The sequence below is a fragment of the Protopterus annectens genome, chromosome 2.part0, assembly GCF_019279795.1.
Source record: "Protopterus annectens isolate FY-2018-M chromosome 2.part0, PAN1.0, whole genome shotgun sequence".
NCBI lineage: Eukaryota > Metazoa > Chordata > Ceratodontiformes > Protopteridae > Protopterus > Protopterus annectens.
The window spans coordinates 605701915-605726885 of NC_056728.1; the positions used below are offsets into that span (position 1 = coordinate 605701915).

The 24971-nt window shown below is 41.2% G+C and overlaps 1 protein-coding gene across 1 annotated transcript in view; it reads right to left on the reverse strand.

The window, feature by feature from the left end:
- The window catches only part of LOC122792759 (phospholipid-transporting ATPase ABCA1-like), a 2266772-nt gene that overhangs the window by 380115 nt on the left and 1861686 nt on the right, over positions 1-24971 (reverse strand). The window contains exon 37 of the mRNA XM_044060333.1: positions 8302-8446. Coding sequence (XP_043916268.1) covers positions 8302-8446 — 145 coding nt within the window. The remainder of the gene's footprint in view (positions 1-8301; positions 8447-24971) is intronic.

Sequence of the window (24971 nt, forward strand, 5' to 3'; positions counted from 1 at the left end):
AATCATTATGTGTCCACAGAGGTAAGAAAAGCCTTCTACATTGCTTGTCTCATAAGAAAGAGCATCGCATCCAAGACTAAGGATGCTGTACCTCATCTGTCTCGACCCTCATCAGATCATTAATAGCATACAATGCTCCCTTTTTGCATGCACCTCATTAGGCACTTGCAGCAGCTGGAGAGACCACAGAGGCTTCTCACCAAGAAAATTCAAGGCCTCCAATACATGACCTATATGCAAAGACTGAAAGCCCTGTCATACTCTATAATCCTACAGGCTGTTGAGAGGTGACTTGTGCCTGGCCTACAGAGCAGTCTCTGACTCTAATTTCCTAATGGAAATGCTGCACATCCACAAATCAAACAAAACAAACGTCACTAGCTCCAGGGATCTCAACGTAGCCTGTGACATTAACAGAACATGCTGGAGTCTGACATCTACCAGATATTGCCACTCCTCTGGAATAAGCTACAACTTCACATATTCAATGACACTATTCAACTGTAACCTGGGGGGGGGGGGGTGGCACCTATGTCTCTCACAGACAAGGGTAGTCTGTGCTGATCACACACCATCTAACGAATGTCATTTAGGGAACACAGGTATAACTTGGCCAGGCTTGTAAAGACCCTAAGGCCATTTGCCTACTAACCTATTATGAACCTATAGGATGCACAAGAAGCAAGTCCCACCCACGTCCATCCATATGCCACCCTCAATACAATTTATGCAACCTATTCCCACTCACAGGAATGTACTGAAATATTAAAATTTGACATCTACATGTCACTGCTGCGGTCAATCGTTGATGCTGGGACTGTCAGTCACGAAGTTTTTGTCCTATAACATGTGCAGAAAAAAATAGGGGCTCGTTTTTCTTCACGACTGACAATATTCCCACATGAAAACATATTTCCTAGGTACATCAGGTGGGGAGCCACAACCTCTGGATCCACCAAGAAACACATAACCAAAGCACGACTAAACACTTTCCTTTTAACTCATACAGTCTGCTTATATATATATATATATATATATATATATATATATATATGGTAGCTACTGCTTAGTGAGGGAAAAGACTTCAGAAAACTAAATCCAAGTACAGCTAAGCACGCTGAGACACCTGCATAATACATACTGTAAAATTCCTTTAAAACTAGTCCTAAATTTACAGACAGAAGTTCTGTAACACACAATGTTTTTACTGAAAAGTTATTTGTGCAAATATCTCTTAAGCTTTTAAAACATTCCTCACCTATATTTCAAATGTCCATTAACTACTCCCATTAGTTTACACTTAGATAAATGGAGCAGCTCAAGTGTACATCTGACATAACCTCCCAAAAAAATCTACACCATTCACAAGGACTTGTCCACCAAATGAAAAAAAGAGAAGCAACAAACACCACACACAACTAATTTGCATTAAAAATAAAATTCTCTGAGCAAAAAGTGTTCACAATGCGTTAAAGTTAACCAAAGTTAAAAAGTTAACCGGCAAGTCTGTAAAGAGTAATCCATTAAGTTTCTTATAGTGAAACGCTAGCTCCTTTTTACAGGAATATGATGAACGCCTTGCAACACCAATAAAAGCGCACTTGATGCAGTTAACAAAAAGCTGATCGCAAAATGTATTTAACAGTAAATAAGAGCGTTTTCGCTGTAGTCCTGCTACAGCGAAAACGCTCTTATTTACTGTTAAATAAATTTTGCGTTCAGCTTTTTGTTAACTGCATCAAGTGCGCTTTTATTGGTGTTGCAAGGCGTTCATCATATTCCTGTAAAAATCCCTGTAAAAAGGAGCTAGCGTTTCACTATAAGAAATTTACTGGATTACTCTTTACAGACTTGCCGCTTAGTAGGTGCTTGCCTTTTAGTGTTTTTTGCTTGTAATTATTGTCAGTGTGGTTAAAAAGTTAACCGCCCGTGTACTTTGAATATAAAAAAGAAACCTGCTCAATGGATTTTGGGGAGAAAAAACAGCGAGGTTCGAAAACTACAGCCCACCCCTCAGGAAGCACCCGGCCTGCAGCATTATTGCCATCATTATCACAGCAGTCAATTCGATGCAACTGACTTCGATTCAATTTTACATTTCGCCACCTCCTTTATATGCACCCCGACAGAGTCTATAAGATCTCCCACGGTTCTGGCAACCATGCAAACTACTTACTCGGTCCTGACCTCCCTGTAGACCATCCCTAATCAAAACACAGCGGTGACCGCAATGCTAACCTGTAGTAATATACATCACTCTTCCCGGCAGACAAACACGACTTTCGGGTCACTTCCTCCCACTTACAACCTTGAGGAAGAGATGAGCACTCCCAGCGTTTCTTTTCCATGCCTCTCTCCAGGCTGGTGGTCTACAGCAGCCTTGGTCCCACTCGTTTTTAAAAACTCCACAAAGAAAAATAAAAGAACTTGAAAAGTTGAAACAAGGACATTTTTTTTGCTTGCATTTCTTGGTGTCCTTGCAGTAGAAGCCTCCGTGAAGCAGAAAGTGTTACTATTTCTGCGCAAGGCGTGTCACTGGGTTCAACTACATTTTTTTCTAATGACATCCAATTAGAATCAGTTTGAATGCTGCCATGCAAGCATCCCTCGTTTACAGAAGTCCGTAAACACAGCTTATTCCATTCAAAGAATAAAAAGACACAGGAAAATAAAAAAATAAAATAAAAAATAAATCAAGAATAAAAAGGAAGAGGAAAATGAAAGTTAAAATAGCTTTTCCACTAAACGTTCGACCTTGAGCACAGACCTGGGATCATTGATCATGGCTTCCAGTTTCCTTTGCCGATTTTCTTTAAAAAATCCTATGTAAGCTATACCTAACTCCACTGTGAAAATAAAGTTGAGAAGGTAGTTAACAAAGTTCAGGTACCTCTTCAATTAAATTTTCATCAGTGGAGTTAAACTATGCTTGTAAACATAGTCACGTTGACAGACGGCACTCGGGTGTAATGCACAAGAATAGCTTTCGCCTCAGTGAGCACTCGGGTATAACCATAGATGCATCCTGTGACGGTACTCGGGGTTAATGAGTTAAAATCTCCATATTATCATTTTATAGCTTAGATGTCTGCCATTTCATTTAAGCACTGTTCATGTTGCAGTAAACAAATTCATTGCAGTTATGCAAAACTATTCCTTTTTATTTTCAGAAATGCCACATTTATTGTACAAACCTTAAAGAATGAATCAAAAATATACCATACATTGTCTCAGTACAGAATATAAATGTATCCTGTTTTTGGTCGAACAACTACATTACTGTTACATAGACTGACAGGACAAAAAAAAAAAAAAAAATATATATATATATATATATATATATATATATATATATATATATGTGTATGTATAGAGAGAGAGATATATGGGGATATGGGTAAACATTTGAAATGTTGGGACCTGCTAGAGCAAGACCTGAAATATGGAGGCTGAATGATCAAAAAAAGAAATATGAGATGTCCATTTCTTGGGATATTCCAGTTTCTCTGAGGCATGGCAATCTCTGGGTTAGTATATCTATAGCTGTGTATATACATATATATATATATATATATATATATATATATATATATATATATATATATATATATATATATACATATATGTTTGGGAGAAGAGCAGTTTTTGGGATACACTCTTCTCCTGTAGTTTTGATTTGTCATCTTGCTGGCATTTGGCATGGAGTCACACGCACACACACACACACACACACACACACACACACACATATACATATATATATATATATATATATATATATATATATATATACACACACACACATATATATGGATTCACTTTCAAAGGTTGAAATACTGAAATGTCGAATTTCTGTATCTCAAGACAAAAATATTGAAAGTAAAAATTGCAAACCATGGAAATTGTCCCAGGGCAAGTAAACACTTGGCTAAATCTATAAACTACATACTGTACCATCGTAAACCCACCTAGGTGAAAGGCCCCGATGTGGGGTATTGTGTCCCCCACACCCCCCTTACTATACATACCAACTCTGGGATTGCACTACAGTAGGGGGAAAGGGCATATCTCCCCACAACGGGCGAGTGTTTACTTGCCCTCGGATAATTTCCATGGTTCAAGATTTTCACTTTCAATATTTTCATCTCGAGGTACTAAAATTCGACCAGGGCTTCTAATGAAAATCGGTCTTGTATTGCCCAGTTAGATCACTCCAGTTATGAAATGCAATAAATAAATAAACAATGAACAAAAACAATGTAAAATTAATGCAATTATGAAAATATTGGTAAGAGTCATACATGCTTTTCCAAACAGATGTTTATATCTCAGAATGTCTTAGTATTACCCATTATGTTTTCACATTATTTTTAAACAATAACCCGTGAGTGGATGTGGAGGGTGAAGCCCTTGAGTGGGTTGTTGCTGTTATAAAATGACATTTAAGAAAGAAATTGCTTTTCTTTCTTAAATATTGACTTGTATAATGCCGCTATAGTGTTCTTCTGCATTCTTCTGCCTTTTCTGATATACTGTGCATGCATACATGACTTATGCTCACATGTTTTCACCGCATATCAGTGAAGTGCAGGGAAAGTAATGGAGAAGAGAGAATCTCTGTTGCTGTTTTTTTTTCTTTCTTTCACCAAGATTTTACAATGGACAGCCTAAATACAAGGAAAATCAGGTACATTTCTAATTTTTTTTTTTTTTTTTTTGTGAAGTATACCTGATTTTTTACATTTTTTGCTGACAAGTGAGTATATGCCAGTATAAAAATCTGGCCACTCAACGGTACTTCAGTGGCCAGACTTTTTTTCTATTGACAAATGTTTGCTTTACAATGGGCACACGGGTTGGGCTGTCCAATCAGCATTCGTGTTTTTGAATAAGAATGAGCCATCATCAGATAATTTTTAATAACATCTACTGCTTGTGTACACCATCCCCAAAGTAACAGCAGTACACTTCAGTTTTGCATTATTAATGCAAACATGGAAAATATCACATATTTTAATAACTTTCTGCAAATACTCCTTTACTTGAGGTCTGCTTGATTTGTGCAAACAGTTTTACCATGCATAGTTAGCAAATCATGTCAGCATGTAGATGGTATCTTTTTGCTTTAGTTTTAGGGATGCATTTGTACCAGGAATTAGTCTTTGAAATCACTGATGGGTATACATTTCAGGAGTATAGGTAAGTCTCTTGTAATGATGTGTATAATCTTATACTACAATCATGAGCTCTACTTTCCTGATGGCAACAATCTTGCAGGAAACTGAGGTACAAGCCCCCAAATTCTCATGGCTATATGATGAATTCCTTTGAGTGGATTGTTCTGACCATCACTGAAGCAATGGTCAAGACCAAAAAGTAAGTTCCCCTACGATGTAGTCATTCTAAACTATGCTGCTAAATGCCCTGAAGCCATACCACTACATACAAATAATGCAGAAGCTAAAGTGCATGTATTTGTTTCATTAATTTCCAGGGAAGCCATATCAAAAGAGACTCTTATATGCCAAATCACCCCCATTTCTGTCCAAAAGAATGCACCAGCTACATCATTGTTTTAAAGTTATGGAACTCAAGAGTTCTGATTATCACCCTCCCTTGAACAGTCAGGCTAGTAGAATGTTTAAATATACACTAAGAAATGTTATTGGGGAAGATTAGAACTGTGGACAGATGTTATCTTACTTACTGTTTGCTGTAAGGCAAGTTCCACCAACATCAACAGGACTCGGTCCCTTTTTAAATGTTTTATGGCAGACACCCTCGATGACTGTTACGCATAGCTAAGACAACACTGAAAGAAGAAAATACCCCATACAAAAATGTACTAGAAATTAGACATAGCATCATAGAATAAAGGTAATTTCATTAGAAGAAGAAAATATGGGAAAAATTAAAGCTGTCCAGCAAAGCATATATGACAGAAGTTGAGGAAGTGCAGAATTTAAGACTGTGGTATTAGGTCCTAGCTTTAGATTTCACTGCAGAAAATGCATTTTTGACAAAATGGCAGGGGCCATTTAAAGTAAAAGAAAAACTAAGTAAATTATGCAAGTAATTAAACTTCTAAAGGTAGGCCAGGACAGATAAACTGATTAATGTCCTAGAGCCTTGGAAAGAAGAACAAGCAGCATTAGTCATCTTGGTAGCCAGTGGTAAGATACTGACAAAGGGAGAACACTTGTTTCTATACCTATGGTGCAGGTAGATGATATTCTTTCAAAAGCTTCCATAAACATGAACTACAGGGCTTTCTACTGAGGAACAAAGAGTTTTTGGACAGGACAAATCTACTCAATTATAGTAAATCTCAAAGAAAGGCAGCTCAGGAAGAGATCAGGAAGATTTTCCAACAAGGGGTAACTGCAGACTCTAAGAATGCATGCACCAACCCTATAGGCTTGATACCAAAGCCACATGGAATCATTAGGTCCTGTAAGTGGCTTTAGTAAATATTTAAGTTCAGCAGCTATGCTATGTCACAGAGACAACATATTAGATTTGCTACTGAAGACAGGGTTTTTAACCATATTGGACTTGATGAAAGGAAGTAGCAAATTATCCTCATAGAAAAAAGTAAAAAAAAAAAACAAAGAAAAAAAAGACTTTTCTAATCCCGAAGGGATGTTTCAGTACAACACCCTCTCCTTTGCATTACACGGCACTCCACTTACCTTCAGAACATTGATGGACAGGGTCCTGCATCCTCATGTCCACTATGCAATGACCTACATAGATGATGTCATTTGCAGGAAATGATGAATTCCATAAGGCAGGTGGTGCTAGCAGTAAAGTAGTCAGTATGGAGGTTAAGTTTTTGGAGTATGTAATAGGAAGGAGAGTCGCTAGACCTCAGAATGAAAACATTGAGACAGTAAAGGGTTGGCTATTCTCAGAGGTGAAAAAGCAGGTCAAAGCTTCTCCACGGTTAGCAGGAAATTATAGAAAATGCATGCCTCACTTTGCCATTGTTATGTTACTTGTCCCCACAAAACCTCACCAAAGGTATAATGACCACATAAATAAAGTGGACCATGAGACAGATATTGCATTCAAAGAATTACAAAACTCTTGTGACCCACGCCAGTACCTGCATCTTTAACTATAGCAAATAATTTAGAGTATATACAAACGTGCCTTATGTATCAAACAATTTATAGAATATACAGACGTGTCTGATGTGAAGGTAACACACTGTTTCATTTCAGCAGATAACTGTCTAAAACAGAAACTAAGCGCTTCACCATCTCCGAGGAGTGCTTCATTGTTGTGTATGCACTGGGCTCTCCTAGCTATAATGTATTAAGTAAAGAATGTATCTTTGTAACTGACAATGCTCCTGTTCACTGACTCTACCAACAAAATCAATTAGTAAAATTATACAGATTGGTCTTAGCAATCATATCACAAACTTGGGTCTAACCACCACTTTGTATATGGCCCTTTGTGTATACACAAACCATTCCAGTAGCACAAAAACAGTGGTTTCAAATCTGGAGGCATCAACTGTAATATAGCATGTTGTTTTTTTCAGTAAAAAGTGGAAATGCCTGTAAGAATGGCAAATCTGATGCAAAAGTGCAAATGCAGTGCTTAAAAATACTTGAATGGTGAATACATAACTGTAATGGCAAATATGCTGCTTTAAATGCTTGCATGATGAGCGTATAGAAACTATGATTTACATCTTTAAAAGAAGTCCCATACTAACAAAGTGCCAAAAACAAGAGGGGTTAAGACAGTCCATGAATTAAAGAGCAACCACCCTTGAAGAACTGAACCTGAAGATCAGAGCAACAGCTGTAAAGAAGAGCTGTATTTTCTTCAAGATATAGGGCCATACTCCAAAAGATTTGCTCTCAGTGCAAGTCTGCCCTTATTCTGAATAACCTGCTCTCAATGTAAGTGACTTGCTTTGGTGTAAGGCCTATATATAAATAGGCTAACTCCATGGATCATATTCCAAACCACCTGCTCTCCGCCTACTCTCAGTGTAAGTGGTCACTTACACTGAGTGCAAGTCTTTTGGAATCAAGTCCATAATGTCAGACAGAAGCCTGGTATTTATTTATTGGAGCAACCCAGAGGAATGGACTTATATGTTGTGGACTTTGAACTCAGCACTTAACTTTGCTAAGGCTACCATTGCTTTCAATATGTTAAATACTACATAATTTACTTTTCTTGGAAGATTGAATATTGTCTTGGCACCTTTAAATAAAGCAGATTTTATTTGAAATGAAAACATTTCCAACATTGTGAAAAGACATTTTAAAACAATACCTGATCATTGAACATCTCCAACACAAAAGTTGCCACACTGCCATTGATTCCAATAAACAAGTTAATGCAGGTTAGTACAACGTAAGCTGTGCTAGGCACACTAAACAAGAAGGATGATGGATACATCAGTGGCGTGATAGACCACCTGTAGGGGTACAAATGTAAACAATTAATGTAAAATTATCTCGGTACATACTCATAGCCTGCAGTAGAATTTTTATATAAGAAAGCATTACAAAATAATTTGTCAATTAATAAGGCTTGGAACATCAGACATTTATCAAATACGATGAAACAACATTTTATATTATAATGGAAATGCCACTGTCACATTTAAAGACAGACCTGTTATTCATCAGTTTTTATGAAATATTTTACTTTTACCTGAGGATTTAATAAAATCTATGTAAGAATAGTGGAAGACCTATACGGAAGGTACCATGGCCATGTATGCTAATCCCCCTATTAATCCATATTCCATATTAATGAAGGCATGCTACTGAGGGATAGCCATGTAACACGGTTACTGAATTAGTGTAGGGGGTGTATTACTGTGTCTGGAGATGAGTAACACACCCCCTACACTGTGAAAGTGCTGGATAGTCAGTGTACACCACTGAAATAAAAAAAGTTAATATTTTTTAAATTTATTTTTATTTTTTTTTTTTGTGTGTGTGTTTGCACAGCACAGTGTGATGCTTAACTATGGACACGTGCCAGATATCTATAAATAGAAACCGGATACATTTAATTAGGAATGGTAAGGTCAAGTTTAAGCATAGCTGAGTGGGTTTGCATGGTGTGGTGCTCAGCAGTACTTAAACGTAGCTGACAGCTACATAGAAATGCATACCAGTAGTCTACATTTCCACGTAGCTGAATGTTTAGAGTCACAGCCCTGTGTTTAGTAGGTGCATGGTTTGATAACACAGACAGGCTTTATATCTGATAGCAATATTATATACATTTATATATATATATATATATATATATATATATATGTATCTATTGACATTTGCTAATCGGGTTGGTCCAGCTGGGCCAGAAGCCCATTATCAGTGAAGACCCAGGGAGAAAAGCTCCAGTTACACAAGATAAACAAATTAAAATACAGAAAATACATACACATAATAATAAACTAGTAGTAATGAGCAAATCATTTTTTTTATTTCGTTTTTTAAATTCTGGTTTGCTCTTAGCTAAGCTCTGCTAAGCACTGCTAAGCAAAGCCAATCAGTGCTTAAAAATGATCCATTTTAGCAGTGCTTAGCAGCACGCAGCTCCACTTAGCTGCTTTGGACTGCTAAGCAATCCTAGTTTAAGCAGTCCTCAGCTCAGCTAAGCTGGTTTGCAGACCGTTAAGCATAGCTACTTTAAGCACAGCTCAGCGAAATGCAGCAGGTCTGCATGGTGCTAAGCGAGGCACCACATTTTGAAGAATGGGCCAATGGCGGCAAAGGGCCTGAAAACAGCCATATTTAAGTGCAACAGACAGGAATACAGGCAGAATCTGTTGGAGTTTGATCTTGGCAGAGATTATGGCAGGAGTTGTATAGGGTGCATGCTCCCAGGCCCAGCGGTGGGGCATTCTGGAGTCGAGGGTCATGGTTGGACTCCTTGTAAAAGACCATGACATCCAGCTGCTGCAGGGCCAGCACCAGGGGTTGGAATATAAATCAGAGGCCTGGGACTGGCTCTCACATGACCTCACCAATGCTACTGGTATTACCACACAGGTGAGCAGGTGTGTCACCATTATGATGATCTGAAGTATAGGAAGGGTGATTTCTTGGCCACATGGATCCAAGAAGCTCGGTATGATAATGCTCCACAAGTTTGTAAGTATTGTAAGCATTGTTTTACCAAATTCTAGTATGAATATCTGGTAGACAGGTATGCATAATGGTATGTTTCTCTCCCCACAGCAGCAGAGGAGAGAGCTCACAACCTGGAGGAGCATGCAGGGTGCCTGGCCAGGTTGCGCCATGGGTGTGGTGAGTACAGATGCATCTTGCAATCTATAGTCATATAAACAAGAAAGAGTACATTAGTGACTGCCAATAGCTATATTCTGCTTTGAGTGTAATGCCAGGTATAGTTCAGTACAGATGAAAGCATAAAACCTAATAATGTCAAGTAATTAAAGCTTCATCTGCGTTAATAATGTTAAGGAAATAAAAGTTTCTACTGCATTAGTAATGCTAAGGAAATAAAGGTCAACTGCATTAATACTGTTAAGGAAATAAAGTTCAACTGCATTCATAATGTTAAGGAAATAAAATAGTTACTGTGTTAATTGTGGAATTTCAGTTTTCTTGCAACACCTGCATTATATGAAGTGTCCATCAATAAAGACTGTTAGATGTATACCAATCACTGCATGATGTCACCTCTAATAAAGCTGTGGTCTTCAATATCTGTGTATTTGGGCTGTTGGTCATGAACTCAAGTATTACAAGTGCTGTGGAGTAAAAATGGGAATAATACCACTAATTGACTGAAGGTTAGCTAATAAAGAGCATTTTAAACTGCAGATGTGGAGCTGTACTACAAAATAAATGCATAATGATATTTGTTCTGCACTAAGATCTGAACCGATAATAGGAATGGCCAAGGTATAATAGTGTGTATCTCAGGATTGTCTTGTGTTAACCGTTGCATTTCATCTATGTGCATTCCTGATCTTAGTTATGCTGCTGCAGGCAAGTATGAAACTGTAATAGCTGTAGACTGCAAATACACCATCTGCAACTGTATATTGGTCAGGTAGGCAACCCAGCACTCCAATATGGTCTGTACACCTCACAAATATTTCCACCCACTAGGGGTTAATTGTCTACACCTGCATTCCATGTATTAATACACAGTTCACCTACTAGCTCTGTCATGCATGAATCTCATGCATGTGTGTTCAAGTGTCACTGCAGTCTTGTATAACACTCTACCTCTATTACCAGATCATATTTTGCTAACAGGTGAGCTCTAGGCACATACCAGACAATCAATACTGAGCAGTGGCTCAGTAGCTCAGTTTGATAAACACTAGGTATGTTGTACATTTTGTCGCACCCAGACCGGGGCTCGAATTTAGGGACAAGTACTACTAAATATGTATAGAAACAGTTATGTATTGTTAACAGATGTTATCCCCACAAGAATTAGAAAGTAAATAAATGGCTGTAGTAGCTGTTTGAATAGGTTACTAATATGTGTGTCCAGATGTACCAGAGTGTAAACAGCATTGCTCAGCAAGGTGATAAGACTTCAGTAAATAAAACGTCAACAAGTACACTGCTAATACAAGTTAATAAAACAAATAAAATTGTGTAATCTTGGTATGGCTGTATGCCTGGTGCATCTGTGAATGTCTGCTGATAGTCTAGCCTCATGCCTGCCAAGGACAGCATGATAAGAGTAAACTCTCGGTACTGTGCATGATATATGTCTCTCAAGTGTCACGCTGTCACAGACTCTGATCACTGTTGCCAAATCCCTTGGACACAGATTTCACATCCATTTCATTTATGCCAATAGCATACTCACACTACATCATTCCACAGTACACTTTGGTAGTCATATATGTCCCCCTGACATGTAATAGTCCCCTGTGATTGTGTATCTGTAGGTATTACAGCTTGGCCCATACTGTCCCGTGTGGATAGATTGAGATGTATGTAGGTGCTACTGAAGCTATAATGCACTTGTATACATAAAGTGAGGGTAGACCTGCAGAGTATAGAAGAGTGCTATTGCAAACAAAATAGCCTATACTGGTAATAATGGAATGTCTTTCTCTCTCCCCTCACCCCTTATCTGCATCACAGTTTATTATTGGTGTACATTGGTATGGTTTACATTTAATATATGTTGTTCTCAAAAACTTGGTTGGGCCTTGTGTTTTATTATTGTTATATATTATAATGGTTGCATACTAACTTACCTTGTTGAATTATCTATGTTGTTGGCCTTTTGCCATAACTGTTACTGGCATGCAGTTACAGTACTGACTGATATCCCATTTATTGCTGTGTTCCATATGCTATGTAATGTTATCTTACTGGGTTATTTGCAACAACCTTGCATGCCTGCTATAAATAGTGTTTAAATGTTCTGTTCATTACTAATGTATACACTTAAAAAAAAAACTAAACACCATAGCTCAACTGGGTAGGCTGGTTCCTGCGGATCTGCCCACCCTATCTCAACCGGCTGTTGCACTGGGTCCCAGCACATCTGGAACCCAACTTGGTGCTGCCCCCTCTGCCACTCCTGTACCACCTACGGGTGGAACTGCCTCAGGGGACAGGGCCCATCCCCCCCATGAGCAGGGACAGAGAGGGTGTTGTCACCCAGTGATAGCTACCAGGGATGCTGCATAGGATCGCCCACCAAGGGTTTGACCCTCAGCTGTACCAGACTGAGGGCAGACTGGCCAACCTGGAGGGGCAGGCTGGCCCAGGCCCCCAGCCTCCAGGACAGCCACCTTTGGGGCAGTGAGGGAGCAATGTTGACTGCCTATCAGTGGGGAGCTCAGTCTCACTGCTGCCATCTGGGGGCACATGGCTCTCTGATTCCACAACACCCTCCCCGTCCATGGTGTTTACTACCCTCATGTGTCATACACCACCACTGTGTGCTGTCTTGTCTGTCTTGTCTGTTTGCAAATGCAACCTATCCTACTCACATTACCTCCCCCACATGTACCTATAACCCTTCCACAACATTCCACATTCACCTTAAAAAAATGGGCATCAGTCTCACAAAAAACAAACATATATCACCCTATACATAGCTCTCCATTTTGCCCCCATGTACACTACCCACAATCAATCATTGCAGCAATTAATCAACATAGTTATGTCACCCACACCCCTCTCTCTGGGATGTGAGGCTCCAAATTCCAAATTGTCTACAACCTGCACAGCTGTTGCTGTACAAGATATGGAGAGCTATGGTCCTTTCCTGCACCCTTCCTGCAGCATCCCTACCTGCCTTTCACATTGTTTTTCCTCCTGCTTGCCCCCATTTCACCACTTTCCTATCACCCCTTTTATTTTATTTTCTTAAAATTAGTGCAGGTTTAAGCGGAGGTCATGCAAACCCACATAAAAGTATTTAAACGGCTTTAATCATCTTCTGTCTTTCTGAAATTGTTATCCAAATTAGCTCTACCAAGTCTCAAACCCAGGACTCTGTTAACTAAGGTATAGTGCATTAGCCCAATAGGCTACTCAGTTCTGAATAATAACAGATGTTTCCATAAATATATCCTGATTGCCAGTAATGCACATCAGCAAAAATTCAAAATGACAGCATACTTGGGACTGTAATGTAGACACCAAACCTGTACACAGCCAAATAAATATTGATGGATGGATGTGAGACTTAGGATATCAGGTACAGCTGACAACTGCACAGACAACTACAGAATGTCCACAGCTGTGCCACCTACTTTTGGCATGGTTGTCACAAAATCTTTCTGTGTGCAAAAGTATTGGCAAGTGAGTACAGATTGAGACTAGAGAATCATGACAGACAGTTCAGTGTCATACATCATACCCATCTGAACACACATATTTATGTGAATCCTATGTGACAGACTGTATGCATGCACATATGTCTTGCACCTGCTATAGTATTGACTCAGTAGCTCAATCTTTTACATACCTAGCATGCTTTACATTTTGCCACCCACAGTCCTGGTTTCCATTCCAGTCTGTTTCACGTCAAGTACATGCTTGTCAATACAACAGATAACTGACTGAGCCCTGCAGTTTTAAGCAGAACTGGTTGCTGCGACTGTAGTCACTGCCATCCATATTAGCATGTCAAAGGCCTGTAGGTTGGGACACACTTCTCAAATATGTATAGGAGTCCTAAATGTCACCTACCACTCTCTGGATGGCACTATTATATAACATATGTACCTGAAGCATATGCCTCACCTGGACTGTTATGGTCACCCTCACCCTGGTTATGCTGTGACAACAGAGCTGATACTGCTTCCTCAATGACATATACAGCTTGTTGTTCCCCAATGTGTTCACAATCCCCAGTATGACTCCTGGGCAGAATGCACAGCTACAGCCTGCAACATGTGCGGCAGTATGTTCCACTACCTGCTACAGACCTACCATACCTCCCAACCACCTAGAACAGGAGATCCACGCAACACCCCTGCAGAAAGGGGTGGGGGGAATGATTAAGTGACAAGGGCACGCATCACAGTCTTCCCCTACAAACATACATTGCTGATAGACCAGCAGCATGCATATTTTGATGCAAATGACATGTGACACACACATATGTCTGTCACCTTACTGACCTCTACCCACACTGTTAAACAGTAAACTGCCACATAATCAGAATGTCTATTCACAATGGCTGTAGGGAGGGTGGCCTAATGGTTAAGGTGTTTGCCTTACAAACGCAAGGTGCTGGGTTCGAGTCTCACAAGGGATAATTGGCTAGGCTTAAAATGGCTCGCAAGGGCAGTTAGCTTAGTACTAACCTATGAACCTATGAACATAGCATGCAAAACTGTGGACATAACACATAAATCCAGACAGTAGACAGTAGTTTTACCTATTCTCTGTGATGCTATAGTTCCCACACCTCGATAATGTCCATCTCACAAGCCAAGAAAAGGGCCAAGGCCTACATGAAGGCCTTAATTATAGCTCTGTGGTGCCATGCCATTGGCTAATGAAAAGTCAACTCAGCTGTTTTAGATGCAATTAGCAAGTGTGAGCCACAGATTGGTGCACAGGCAATCACCTGTTTATGAGCATTACCTACAAAAGGCAAGCTGCTGCCTAAGGTAAACAGGTCTGTGACATTCTTTATGAAGACAGACTGCGATAGCATAAGCATTATACTAAAGGATTTCTGCACATAAAGGAGTACAGCACTATACCAGTTATGTAACAGAACTATCCATGCAATGGGATGCAGATGGAATGATGCAGTTATGGGAAATAGGGATTACAACAGTAGGTCTGTAGTACATATCTTGGAATGACATGTTGCTGTTAGTCAGCTGTCCAGCACCTACAGGCTTCCCTTTTAGCTCTGTCTGCTGTGACATAGATCACAGCTCTAGCCCTCTAACTCCCTCCATCAATGGTCAACTCATGTACGAATGCTAATGGATTGTGCTTTAGACAACAGTAACAGTAACAGTAAGTACTGCTGGATACAGCTGGCATATCACATGATGTACTGTCAATCAGCTCCTCCCTGTCTGTGAATGTCACACAGGTACAGTTCAAACATTGTCCAAGTTTTCCTGACTGTTCCTGATAGACTCTGGTAGGGTCACTGTGTACTGCACACCCATATATCATCAATTGAGAGCAATGGTTAGCATACCTGTTGACCCTCTACAGCAGGACAGCAGTTTATAGCCAGTATTAGTGGGGGGACATAGGCCAGCCTCAGCAACAGAGTGTACATATCGAGCATACAACATAAGGGAATGAATACAGTACCAGATATTAATGTACGATAACTGTTTTTTGAGGGGTCTGGCATGTGATAGCCAGATTCCCCACAGTCTGGGAACAGCTATTACATATTGTCCAGCTGTTTGCCAGACTTCCATATTTGTCTGGCAGAGGATCCACATATATCAGGCACATGTACACATATTACAAACATCTGTGTACTGCGGATGTTTGACACCTACAGGGAGGATACCCTACAGCACAGTTGCAGTGCTGTCTGTCATTGGGTCACACAGATGTTGCCAGACTGTCCCCATACACTTGTAGAACCCCTCACATATTTGTCAGATGGTGGCTACATGACATGGTATTGGGACGTTGCCCATAGGGGACACACCACAGTAGATGGCAGTGATGGGTGTGGAGACATAACAACACAGTCCATCACAGCACACAGGGCCATAATCTGTATACCTAGGATCATGGCAGGTTACTAGTCTATTGGTCCTGGGGCCAGGATAAGCCTAGCCCAGAGTTTAGTCCATGTCTATGCATGTCAGTACCCAATGCCCCAGTCCAACAAGGACATAGGTGGTATCCCAAGGGTGTATGTCCTGTTTACCATCCAGTTATCCAGGTTTCACTTACAAAGGGGTAAAGAGGTACTCTGTGGCCTGATGTGGAGAGGGTGTCCATTCCACAGCTGGGTGAGTGTCTGGGACACACAGCTGACCTGCCAACAAGTACTGTTCATGTCACAGACCAGGTTGAGGGTGCGTGTGTGGGTTACTCGAGTGGTGCGTGACTTGCGAATGTGCAGCAGTCACATCAAGGTGGAGTTCATGATCACCTTGTGTGCCAGACAGAGGTCACCTCTGAGGAGTCTGTATGAAACTGGGTAGAAGGATAGGGCTTTTAGCCTATCCGTGTATAGTAGATGTTTGAGGCCCTGGTATTCCCTGGTGAGGAACCGCTGCTGCATGTGCTTTATGAGGTACATGATGAAAGGGCCATTATACTCAACAGTGGGCCTTATTAGGGAGGAATACAGGGATGTTATGACTCCCATGTACCTGGATGAGATACCCTTATGTATGAGATGAGCCATGTAGAAGGCTTTCCCTTACAATGGAAGCAACATGGTGGTAAATGTCATGGTGCCATCAACTCATGTGTCCAAATCCCTCAGAACTGATTGCGTGTTTAGGATGTTGTTAGTAATGTGATAATTTGTGGGAATTTCACTCTCTGCAAAGTGGATGACACTGCATTGTACGGTATGCTGCCTGAGGCCATGTGTCTGGCACCAGTCATGTGTCTGCGTGAGACCCTCTTAGTGGATGTCTACATCATTAGGGGATTTGGTGACAGCACCCAGAATGTAGTCTTCTACAAATGTAGTTGTCCATACTCCACTGGTTGTGCCCTGTACTGCAGAAGAGTAAAACACACATAACAGAGGCCCCAAGTCAGAACACAGGGTTATGCTGCTAGTTATGGGTTTATCACTTGAGATGTCTTCCCGTATATTGAGTAGGTGGGTTTTGTCAGTGTCTTGTCAGTGTGCTGGTGTGCTACCCATCTGGTAACATATGGATTGATGCCTAGTTGAGAGCATATGTCTATTATGGCCAAGTGGGGAATACTGTCAAAGTCTTTGTCCAGGTCAAGGGCATACTTTTAAATTTAGGGTTATTGATCAAATAATAGGGGATGATAGGGGAGGATATATGAGTCTTTTAGTAGAAAAACATGAAGTGATATGGCAATTGTGTTTTGATGCTAGTAGATGGCCTGGTTTAAATGAGGTAGTGTCCATCTCTAGTATATTAAAATTGAGAAGTCTTAAAAGATAGAATATACGGTAAGCTGTAGTGTCTAATTGAATGTTTTTTAGATGTTGTATGCATTATTGTAATAATTAAATGACTTGGTTGGGGATTAATGTATGTTGGTATAACCCGTAGGGAGTAATTTCCTTAGCGTAAAATAGTTATAAAATGTTTTTAATTTTTTTAAATAAATGTTTTAAATATATATATATTTTTTTAAATTAATATATGTTTGTATTAGGTGATTTTATAGGGTAGTATTGTTCGAATGCATTTATGTACTATTTTAAAGCATAAGGCATCATTTTTTAAAATAGAATTAGTAGGAATAGTTAATAAGGTGCATAATTAGAAGTGGGTGCTGTTAGTTAATTAACTGATTGAGTGGGAGTGTATTTAGACTGTGATGAGTGTAATAGAGGATTGTCTGATGAAGTCCGGTGAAGCTACAGGATGAAAAGCACTTCACAATAAAGGATTTACCACAAAGTATTGCTACGACTGGTGGCACTTTTTTGATTTATCTTATTGGGTGATGGCAGAATGCTGCTTAAGGCTATGGACGTACCTGCCTGGGACACATAGCAGGCTCAATCATGTCTCACTTCATATAGTTCAGGGAGGTACATCTCGGGTCAGGCACGCCAACATGGACTATGACAGACTCATAGCAGTACCTGTTATTGAGAGACAGCAGTGTGTATGTGATATGGCAGATTCTGGCACCTGACAGACAAGTAACCATGACCTTACCCATAAACAGCCTGGTGAGAGCACATCTGCCTGTCGCAGAGTGGATTCTCCTATGACTAATATGTTTGATTTATGGTGATGCCTTAGTGGCTGTGGGACACAGGTGTGTGGCTATGCATGCTATGTGGTGTGGAGGGCTATGAATTTTGCATGTGTTGTTGCCTCAGAGGTCTCCTTTGTTTGGGCATATTTATGTTGAGGACCTCCGCATATGTGGGTGTGTTGTGTAGGTGTGGGTGATGTGTGAGGGGGTCTATATCATAACTTCGAAGTTCTCTAACATTGAATGTTATAATATCGAACCCTAAACACCGAAGTGTGAAAACATCGACCAGTAAGAATAGCGAATTTTTTTCCAGGGAAAAAAATCACTATTCCACGAAACATACACACAGCACAAACACACACAAAAAACAGCCATCCATATACATACACTTAAAATCCTACACCTAAACTAAACTTTACACACAGTACTAGCTATCCACTTACCTTAACCCAACCCTAACCCTAAGGTCTGTCACTATCGCACACTCACCTCACCCGCGCCCTAACCCTAACTCACCTAACCCACCCCCTAACCCTAACCTACACACAATCGCACACTTACCTGAACCCACGCCTTAACACTAGCGTCCACACAACCACACACTTACCTGACCCGCTCCCTAACCCTAACAGACCTAACCCGCCCCCTAACCTACACACAATCACACACCTACCTGAATCCGGCCCAAAACGCTCCAACATATCGAATGCTAAAAACAGCAAAGCCACAGCAACGGCCCACCAAAGTCTTTCCCTGGGAAAGAATTTGGAGTCCTGCACCTTCGCTGTTTTCAGCATTCGACATTACGGGTTCAATATTATAACATTCAATGTTAGAGAACTTCAATGTTATAATATAGACCTCTGTGAGGTTCATAGGTTCATACTAGGCTATCTGCCCTAGGGCATTTATAAGCCTAGCCAGAGTGTGTTTGGCTTTCGCCAACCATTTTAAATGAATTTTGCTATGCCCTTTTTCAAGGTCAGTTTACTGTGCCTCTGTCTAACAGTGACACAGAAGTGATACCCAGGGTAAACCTACGATCTCCCATCCACTCATCAAGATTCCTCTTGAAGAGAGTCAATGAGGGACTCTGCCTAACCTGGACTGGGATTTTATTACAGAGTGAAGGGAGCCTCTGGGTTATGAATCTGTCCCTCCAGCATGTCCTATTTATTTCAGTGCTGAGGTTCAAGTCTCTTGAGCGCGTAGCTCGATGGGATTTGGATTTTCTGAGGTGCAGCATGTCCATTAATTCCGGGTTGGACATGGCTTTATACGTCAGGCACAGATCGCCTCTGAGCAGGCGGTATGCCACTGAGTAGAGCTGGAGTTTCTTTAACCGGGCAGCATATGGCATCTGTTTGAGCCCTTTGATCCTCTTGGTGAGGTACTTTTGGGGTCTTTCCTGTTGCTGCAGGTGTCTGGTAAGGTACATCCCAAAAGGGGCATTGTACTCAATTATGGGCCTGAAGAGGGATGAGTAAAGAGGCATGATGACCTCCTGTGATCTAGATGTGAATCCCTTCATGATTAGGTGGGCTATATAAAATGTTTTTCTAACCACTTTGGCCACGTGGTTGTCAAATTAGAGACTGCTATCAACTTGGGTCCCCAGGTCCCTAATTACTTCTTCTGTAATTAATGGATTACCACCTATGTGGTAATTTGTGGGCAGCTTGTTTTTGCCAAAGGGGATGACAATACACTTTTTGGTGTTTAGCTTGAGGCCATGGCTCTAGCACCAGTTGTCTGTTTCTATGAGGCCCTTTTGGAGGATGCTTGTGTCGGCTGGAGAGTCAATTATGGTGCCCAGTTTGCAGTCATCTGCGAACTTGGTAAGCAACAGTCTTTCCGTGTTGGCCTGTACCTCCGAGAAATATATACCGAACAAGAGAGGTCCCCAGACTGAGCCTTGTGGGATGCCACTTGTAACTGGTTTGAAGTCTGACATGGCTCCAGCAATTCTAACCATGTGGGTTCTGTCCTTGAGCCAGTTTGCAACCCATCTAGTGACATAGGGGTTTATATTTAAGCTGGTGAGCTTATCTATAATGCCCGAGTGGGGTATTGTATCGAAGGCTTTTGCAAGGTCCAGGTAGGCTGTGTGGACCACCTTCCCCTCATCAATGGCCTTGGTGACTGTTTCAAAGAAATCGACCAGGTTTAAGAGGCAGGATCTGCCCTTAACAAAGCCGAACTGGGTAGGATCCAGTGTCTGTAGGTCCCCAATATCTTTATTTATGAGGTCCATGATGATCCTTTCCATAGCTTTGCAGACCAAGCTAGTCAGACTTATGGGGCAATAGTTTCCAGGATCCGTTGAGGTGCCACCTTTGTGGAGAGGGACCACTGTTGCTGTACGCCACTCTTTGGGTACATATCCTGTAGTAAGGCTGAGATTGAACAGTAGTTTTATGTTTGGGTTTAGCTCTTCTTGGAGTTCATGTAGGACGCAGCCCGGGATACCGTCTGGTCCCATTAATGCTGTGTTTTTTGCTTTGGAGGGGGCGGCTCTTACCTGAGCATCTGAGATGTCAGGGGGGCAGCACTCTGCTGGGATATATATTTGCCCTGTTGGTGGGGAGGGGTGGGAGAAGTTTGTGCTGAACCTGTCAGCTAGGATGTTGGCAATGTCTGTGGGTTCAGTGTATTTTTTGTCATTTTGGACTAATTCTGAGCATATCTGGGAATTCCCACCCAGGTTCCTAACATAACTAAAGAAAGCCTTGTGATTATGCTTAGTGTCCTGTGCAATTTTTCTCTCGAAGCTGGCCTTAGACGATTTTATGAGTGCCCGTAGTTTTTTGCTAATACTGATCAGAGATGCCTTCCCTTTTTGAGATTTTGCTCTATCATGTAGTAGCTTCCTCTTCTACTGTATAGTTTGTTTATGGCTGGGGTCCACCAGACAGGACGTCTGCCTTTGGAGGATTGGGTCTTGGTTTTATTTGGGATTGAATGATCCATGCATTCCTGAAGATGTTCATAGAATGCGTTTATAAAGGATTCTGCGGTCTGGGCCGTATTTTCCATAGGCCCGGGGGCTTTGAAGGATTCCACCTCGGTTTTGAGGCGTATGAAATTTGCTTTAGAAAAGGTTTTCACTGTGGTTTTCTGGGTAGGGGGTGGGGTCAGGATGTGAATATCCAGTGAGATTAGTTTGTGGTCTGATCTTACCAGAGAGGGATACACTTCTGGTCTGGAGCATAGAGTCCCCATGTTGGTAATGATCAGGTCCAGTATGTTTTCCCCTCTTGTGGGAGTGGTAACAAGTTGTTCCATAGCATTTGAGTTTATAAATTCTAGGAACCTTTGGGCTAGGGTGTTGGAGCTAGAGTAATGCTCCCAGTCTATGTTTGGGTAGTAGAAGTCACACAATATAATGGTGTTTGGAGAGACCTTCATATTTTCCAGTATTCTCAGGAAGGTCGAGTGGGGTTCCTGGGTTTGGGAAGGTGGACTGTAGCAGGCTATAAACTGGAAGGCAGTTTTACCCACTGTTAGTTGCGCATGGATAGTCTCTGATGCTTCATGCTGTGGCACCAACCTGGAGGTGTGGGTATCTTTGACGAATATTGATACTCCCCCTCCTTTTGTGGTTTGGTCCAGGTTTTGGGGCCAAAAAGCATGGTATGAGGTATAACCTGGTAGTGCTGGGGTGCTCTCGGGAGCCTTGAACCAGGTTTCTGTTATTGCACAGATATCAATGCTCTCCATGCTCAGGAGAGTTTCGAGTGCGTGCATCTTGAGGTTTAGACTTCTGGCATTGAGTAGCATTACTCTTAGTTTCTTATCCCTTGTGATACCTATGGAGGTGGGTTTGTCTTTTGAGCCTTGCCTAAAAAAGGCACTATGGGGGTAGCAAGAGCCTTTGCCAATATCCGAAAGCCCAGGGGTGACAGGTGTAAGCCGTCCCTAGTGAAGCATCGTGGCTTGTCGAGCATGTCATCCCAGGCTGACAGGCATTGGATCCCCTTTGAATGACACCAATACTTAAGCCAATTCTTGAAATTGATCATCTTGTCTTCATATTGTGGCATCATTCTTGGTGAGGGTAAGATGCTACTCAAGGTTAGGGTCATACCGGCCTGGGCTACATGCTCAGAGAGTTCCTCTATGTCTCTTTTCGTGTAGTCCAGGGAGGTACGTCTCAGGTCATTCACACCAGCATGGACAATGACTGAGTCATATTTGTACTTGCCTTGGAGTGACCTGAGTGCTTGTGTTATGTGGCGGATCCTAGCGCCCGACAGATAGCTCACCGTGACCTTCTCCTTGTTCAGCCTGGTGAGCGGGACGTCAGTGTGCCTGACGATAGAGTCACCTATTACAAGTGTATCAGGTGTGTTGTTTAGCCTTAAGGGCTGTGACTGTTTGGCACACTGGCTTTGTGAGCTATGTGCTGCACGTGTTTTGTTTTGGGGTAGTGGTTGCTTGGGTGTCTGCTTTGGAGGTCTCTGCTGCTTAGGCAGATTTTTATTTAGAGCCACCAAGTATGTTTTTGTGTGTTTATGTGTTTGGTTTGCTGTCATGGTAGGTCTATGTGAGACTGGAATTGTAGTGAGTGTGATTTCCTACTCCTCCTGACTGGTTACACCAGTACTGAGTTGAGAGAGCTTAGCCTCCAGTTTGGCTATATGGCTGCATCACTCACATGTGTTGGAATTTGTCTGTGTACATGAGGCAGTTGTAACATTGCCTCAAGATTCCCAGATTCACCAGCTGGACCAGAGAGGAGATTGAAAACTGACCTTCCGACATATTGGAATACTATTGGGAATTCCTTTATAATTGAAAAAAAGGGCCAATGGGGAACAAGGTACTCAAGGGGGGTTTGTGAGGGTGTAGTGCTTTTAATGTTTTAGTGCTGACTTATATAATTGCTTTAGTGAGCAAGTGCCAGGTAACTTAAATGCAATGTGTTACAGGTAACTTAAATGCAAAAACGACAAAGAGTAATTTTCTTTCAAGTGAAACAAGGAAATAAGTACAGTAAGCAATGCAGATATCACTAGGGATCCACAGAAGCACTGAAAAGCCGTGTTTTAGGTGGAATTAGCGTTTCAGGGAAATAACAAGCAAACAAACAACAAGCATACAAACAAAGCTAGATTCATCAGGCCTGGATCTAGTCTATGCTACAGCAAACAAGGTGTACCAATTTCAATAAGAAACAGTTCAAATATGCATACACTATATGCTTTTAACCAGAAATTCCCAGCTCAGAAGGGCAGAGTCCAGCCTCTCCTCCCACAAGAGTACAGACCACAAACCTTCTTAATGTAAAATAACTGGCCTGAAGCCCAAGTGCTTAAACCAGAACTAATACACTTTTAGAATAACAGACACTGAGCCCTCAATCAGCAGTTCCCAACTTAGAAGGATGTAAGCTACCTGTCCTGCCACCACAGCGCAGGCCACAAACCTTCCTAATGTAAAACAACTGGTCTGACACCCAAGTGCTTAATCCAAAAGACTTAGAATGATAGTTACACTTTAATCAAGTTACTACCAAGCAGTAATAAATACAATTGAATACTTTAAAGAATGCCTGGATTAGTGCTCAAGTTATACAAACAAAGCTAGATTCAGCAGGCCTGGATCTAGTCTATGCTACAGCAAACAAGGTGTACCAATTTCAGTAAGAAACAGTTCAAATATTCATGCACTATACGCCTTTAACCAGAAATTCCCAGCTCAGAAGGGCAGAGTCCAGCCTCTCCTCCCACAAGAGTGCAGACCACAAACCTTCTTAATGTAAAATAACTGTCCTGAAGCCCAAGTGCTTAAACCAGAACTGATACACTTTTAGAATAACAGACACTGAGCCCTCAATCAGCAGTTCCCAACTTAGAAGGATGTAAGTTACCTGTTCTGCCACTACAGTGCAGACCACAAACCTTCTTAATGTAAAACAACTGGTCTGAAGCCCAAGTGCTTAAACTAAAAGGCTTAGAATGAGTTACACCAAGCAGTAATAAATACAATTGAGTACTTTTAAGATGATGCAAAAGCAAAATAAAGTAGGAAGAAACACAAATACAGTAAAAGCAGATACATTTTTTTTCAGGTGTACTGATTGTATTGACAGCCTTTTTGGTGCCAGATATGTGGGCTTGAGAGTGAGACAGCATGGACTGTAGGTCCCTAATGTCATTGTATCTCTCACACATTGTATTCCTTGGTGGTGTTTGTAGAAGGTTGTCCTTGTACATGAGGTAGTTGCTACACTGTATCAAGATGCCCATATCAAACAGACTGGCAGGGGAAACTGTAGGACATTGTCCAGCTGTATTTGTCAGAATTGGAGGGAGAAAAGCCAGGAAGACCTAAGGGGTGGGCCTACAGCCCAGGTACTTAACACAAAAGTAGGAGGCTTACACTACCACATACAATGTAGACAGGCTATAAACAAGCAGGAATAGGTGCAAAAAAAGATGCAGTTGAAAACCTTAGAGAACATGCAGTAAGTAGCAGTAAACATCAGGATGAGGAGGGAAACACATGCCGTATTGCCACTATGTTGCTGATAGCCACATACATACTGTGGCGATAGATTTGGGGGTATGATGTTGGAGTTAGCAAAGGATA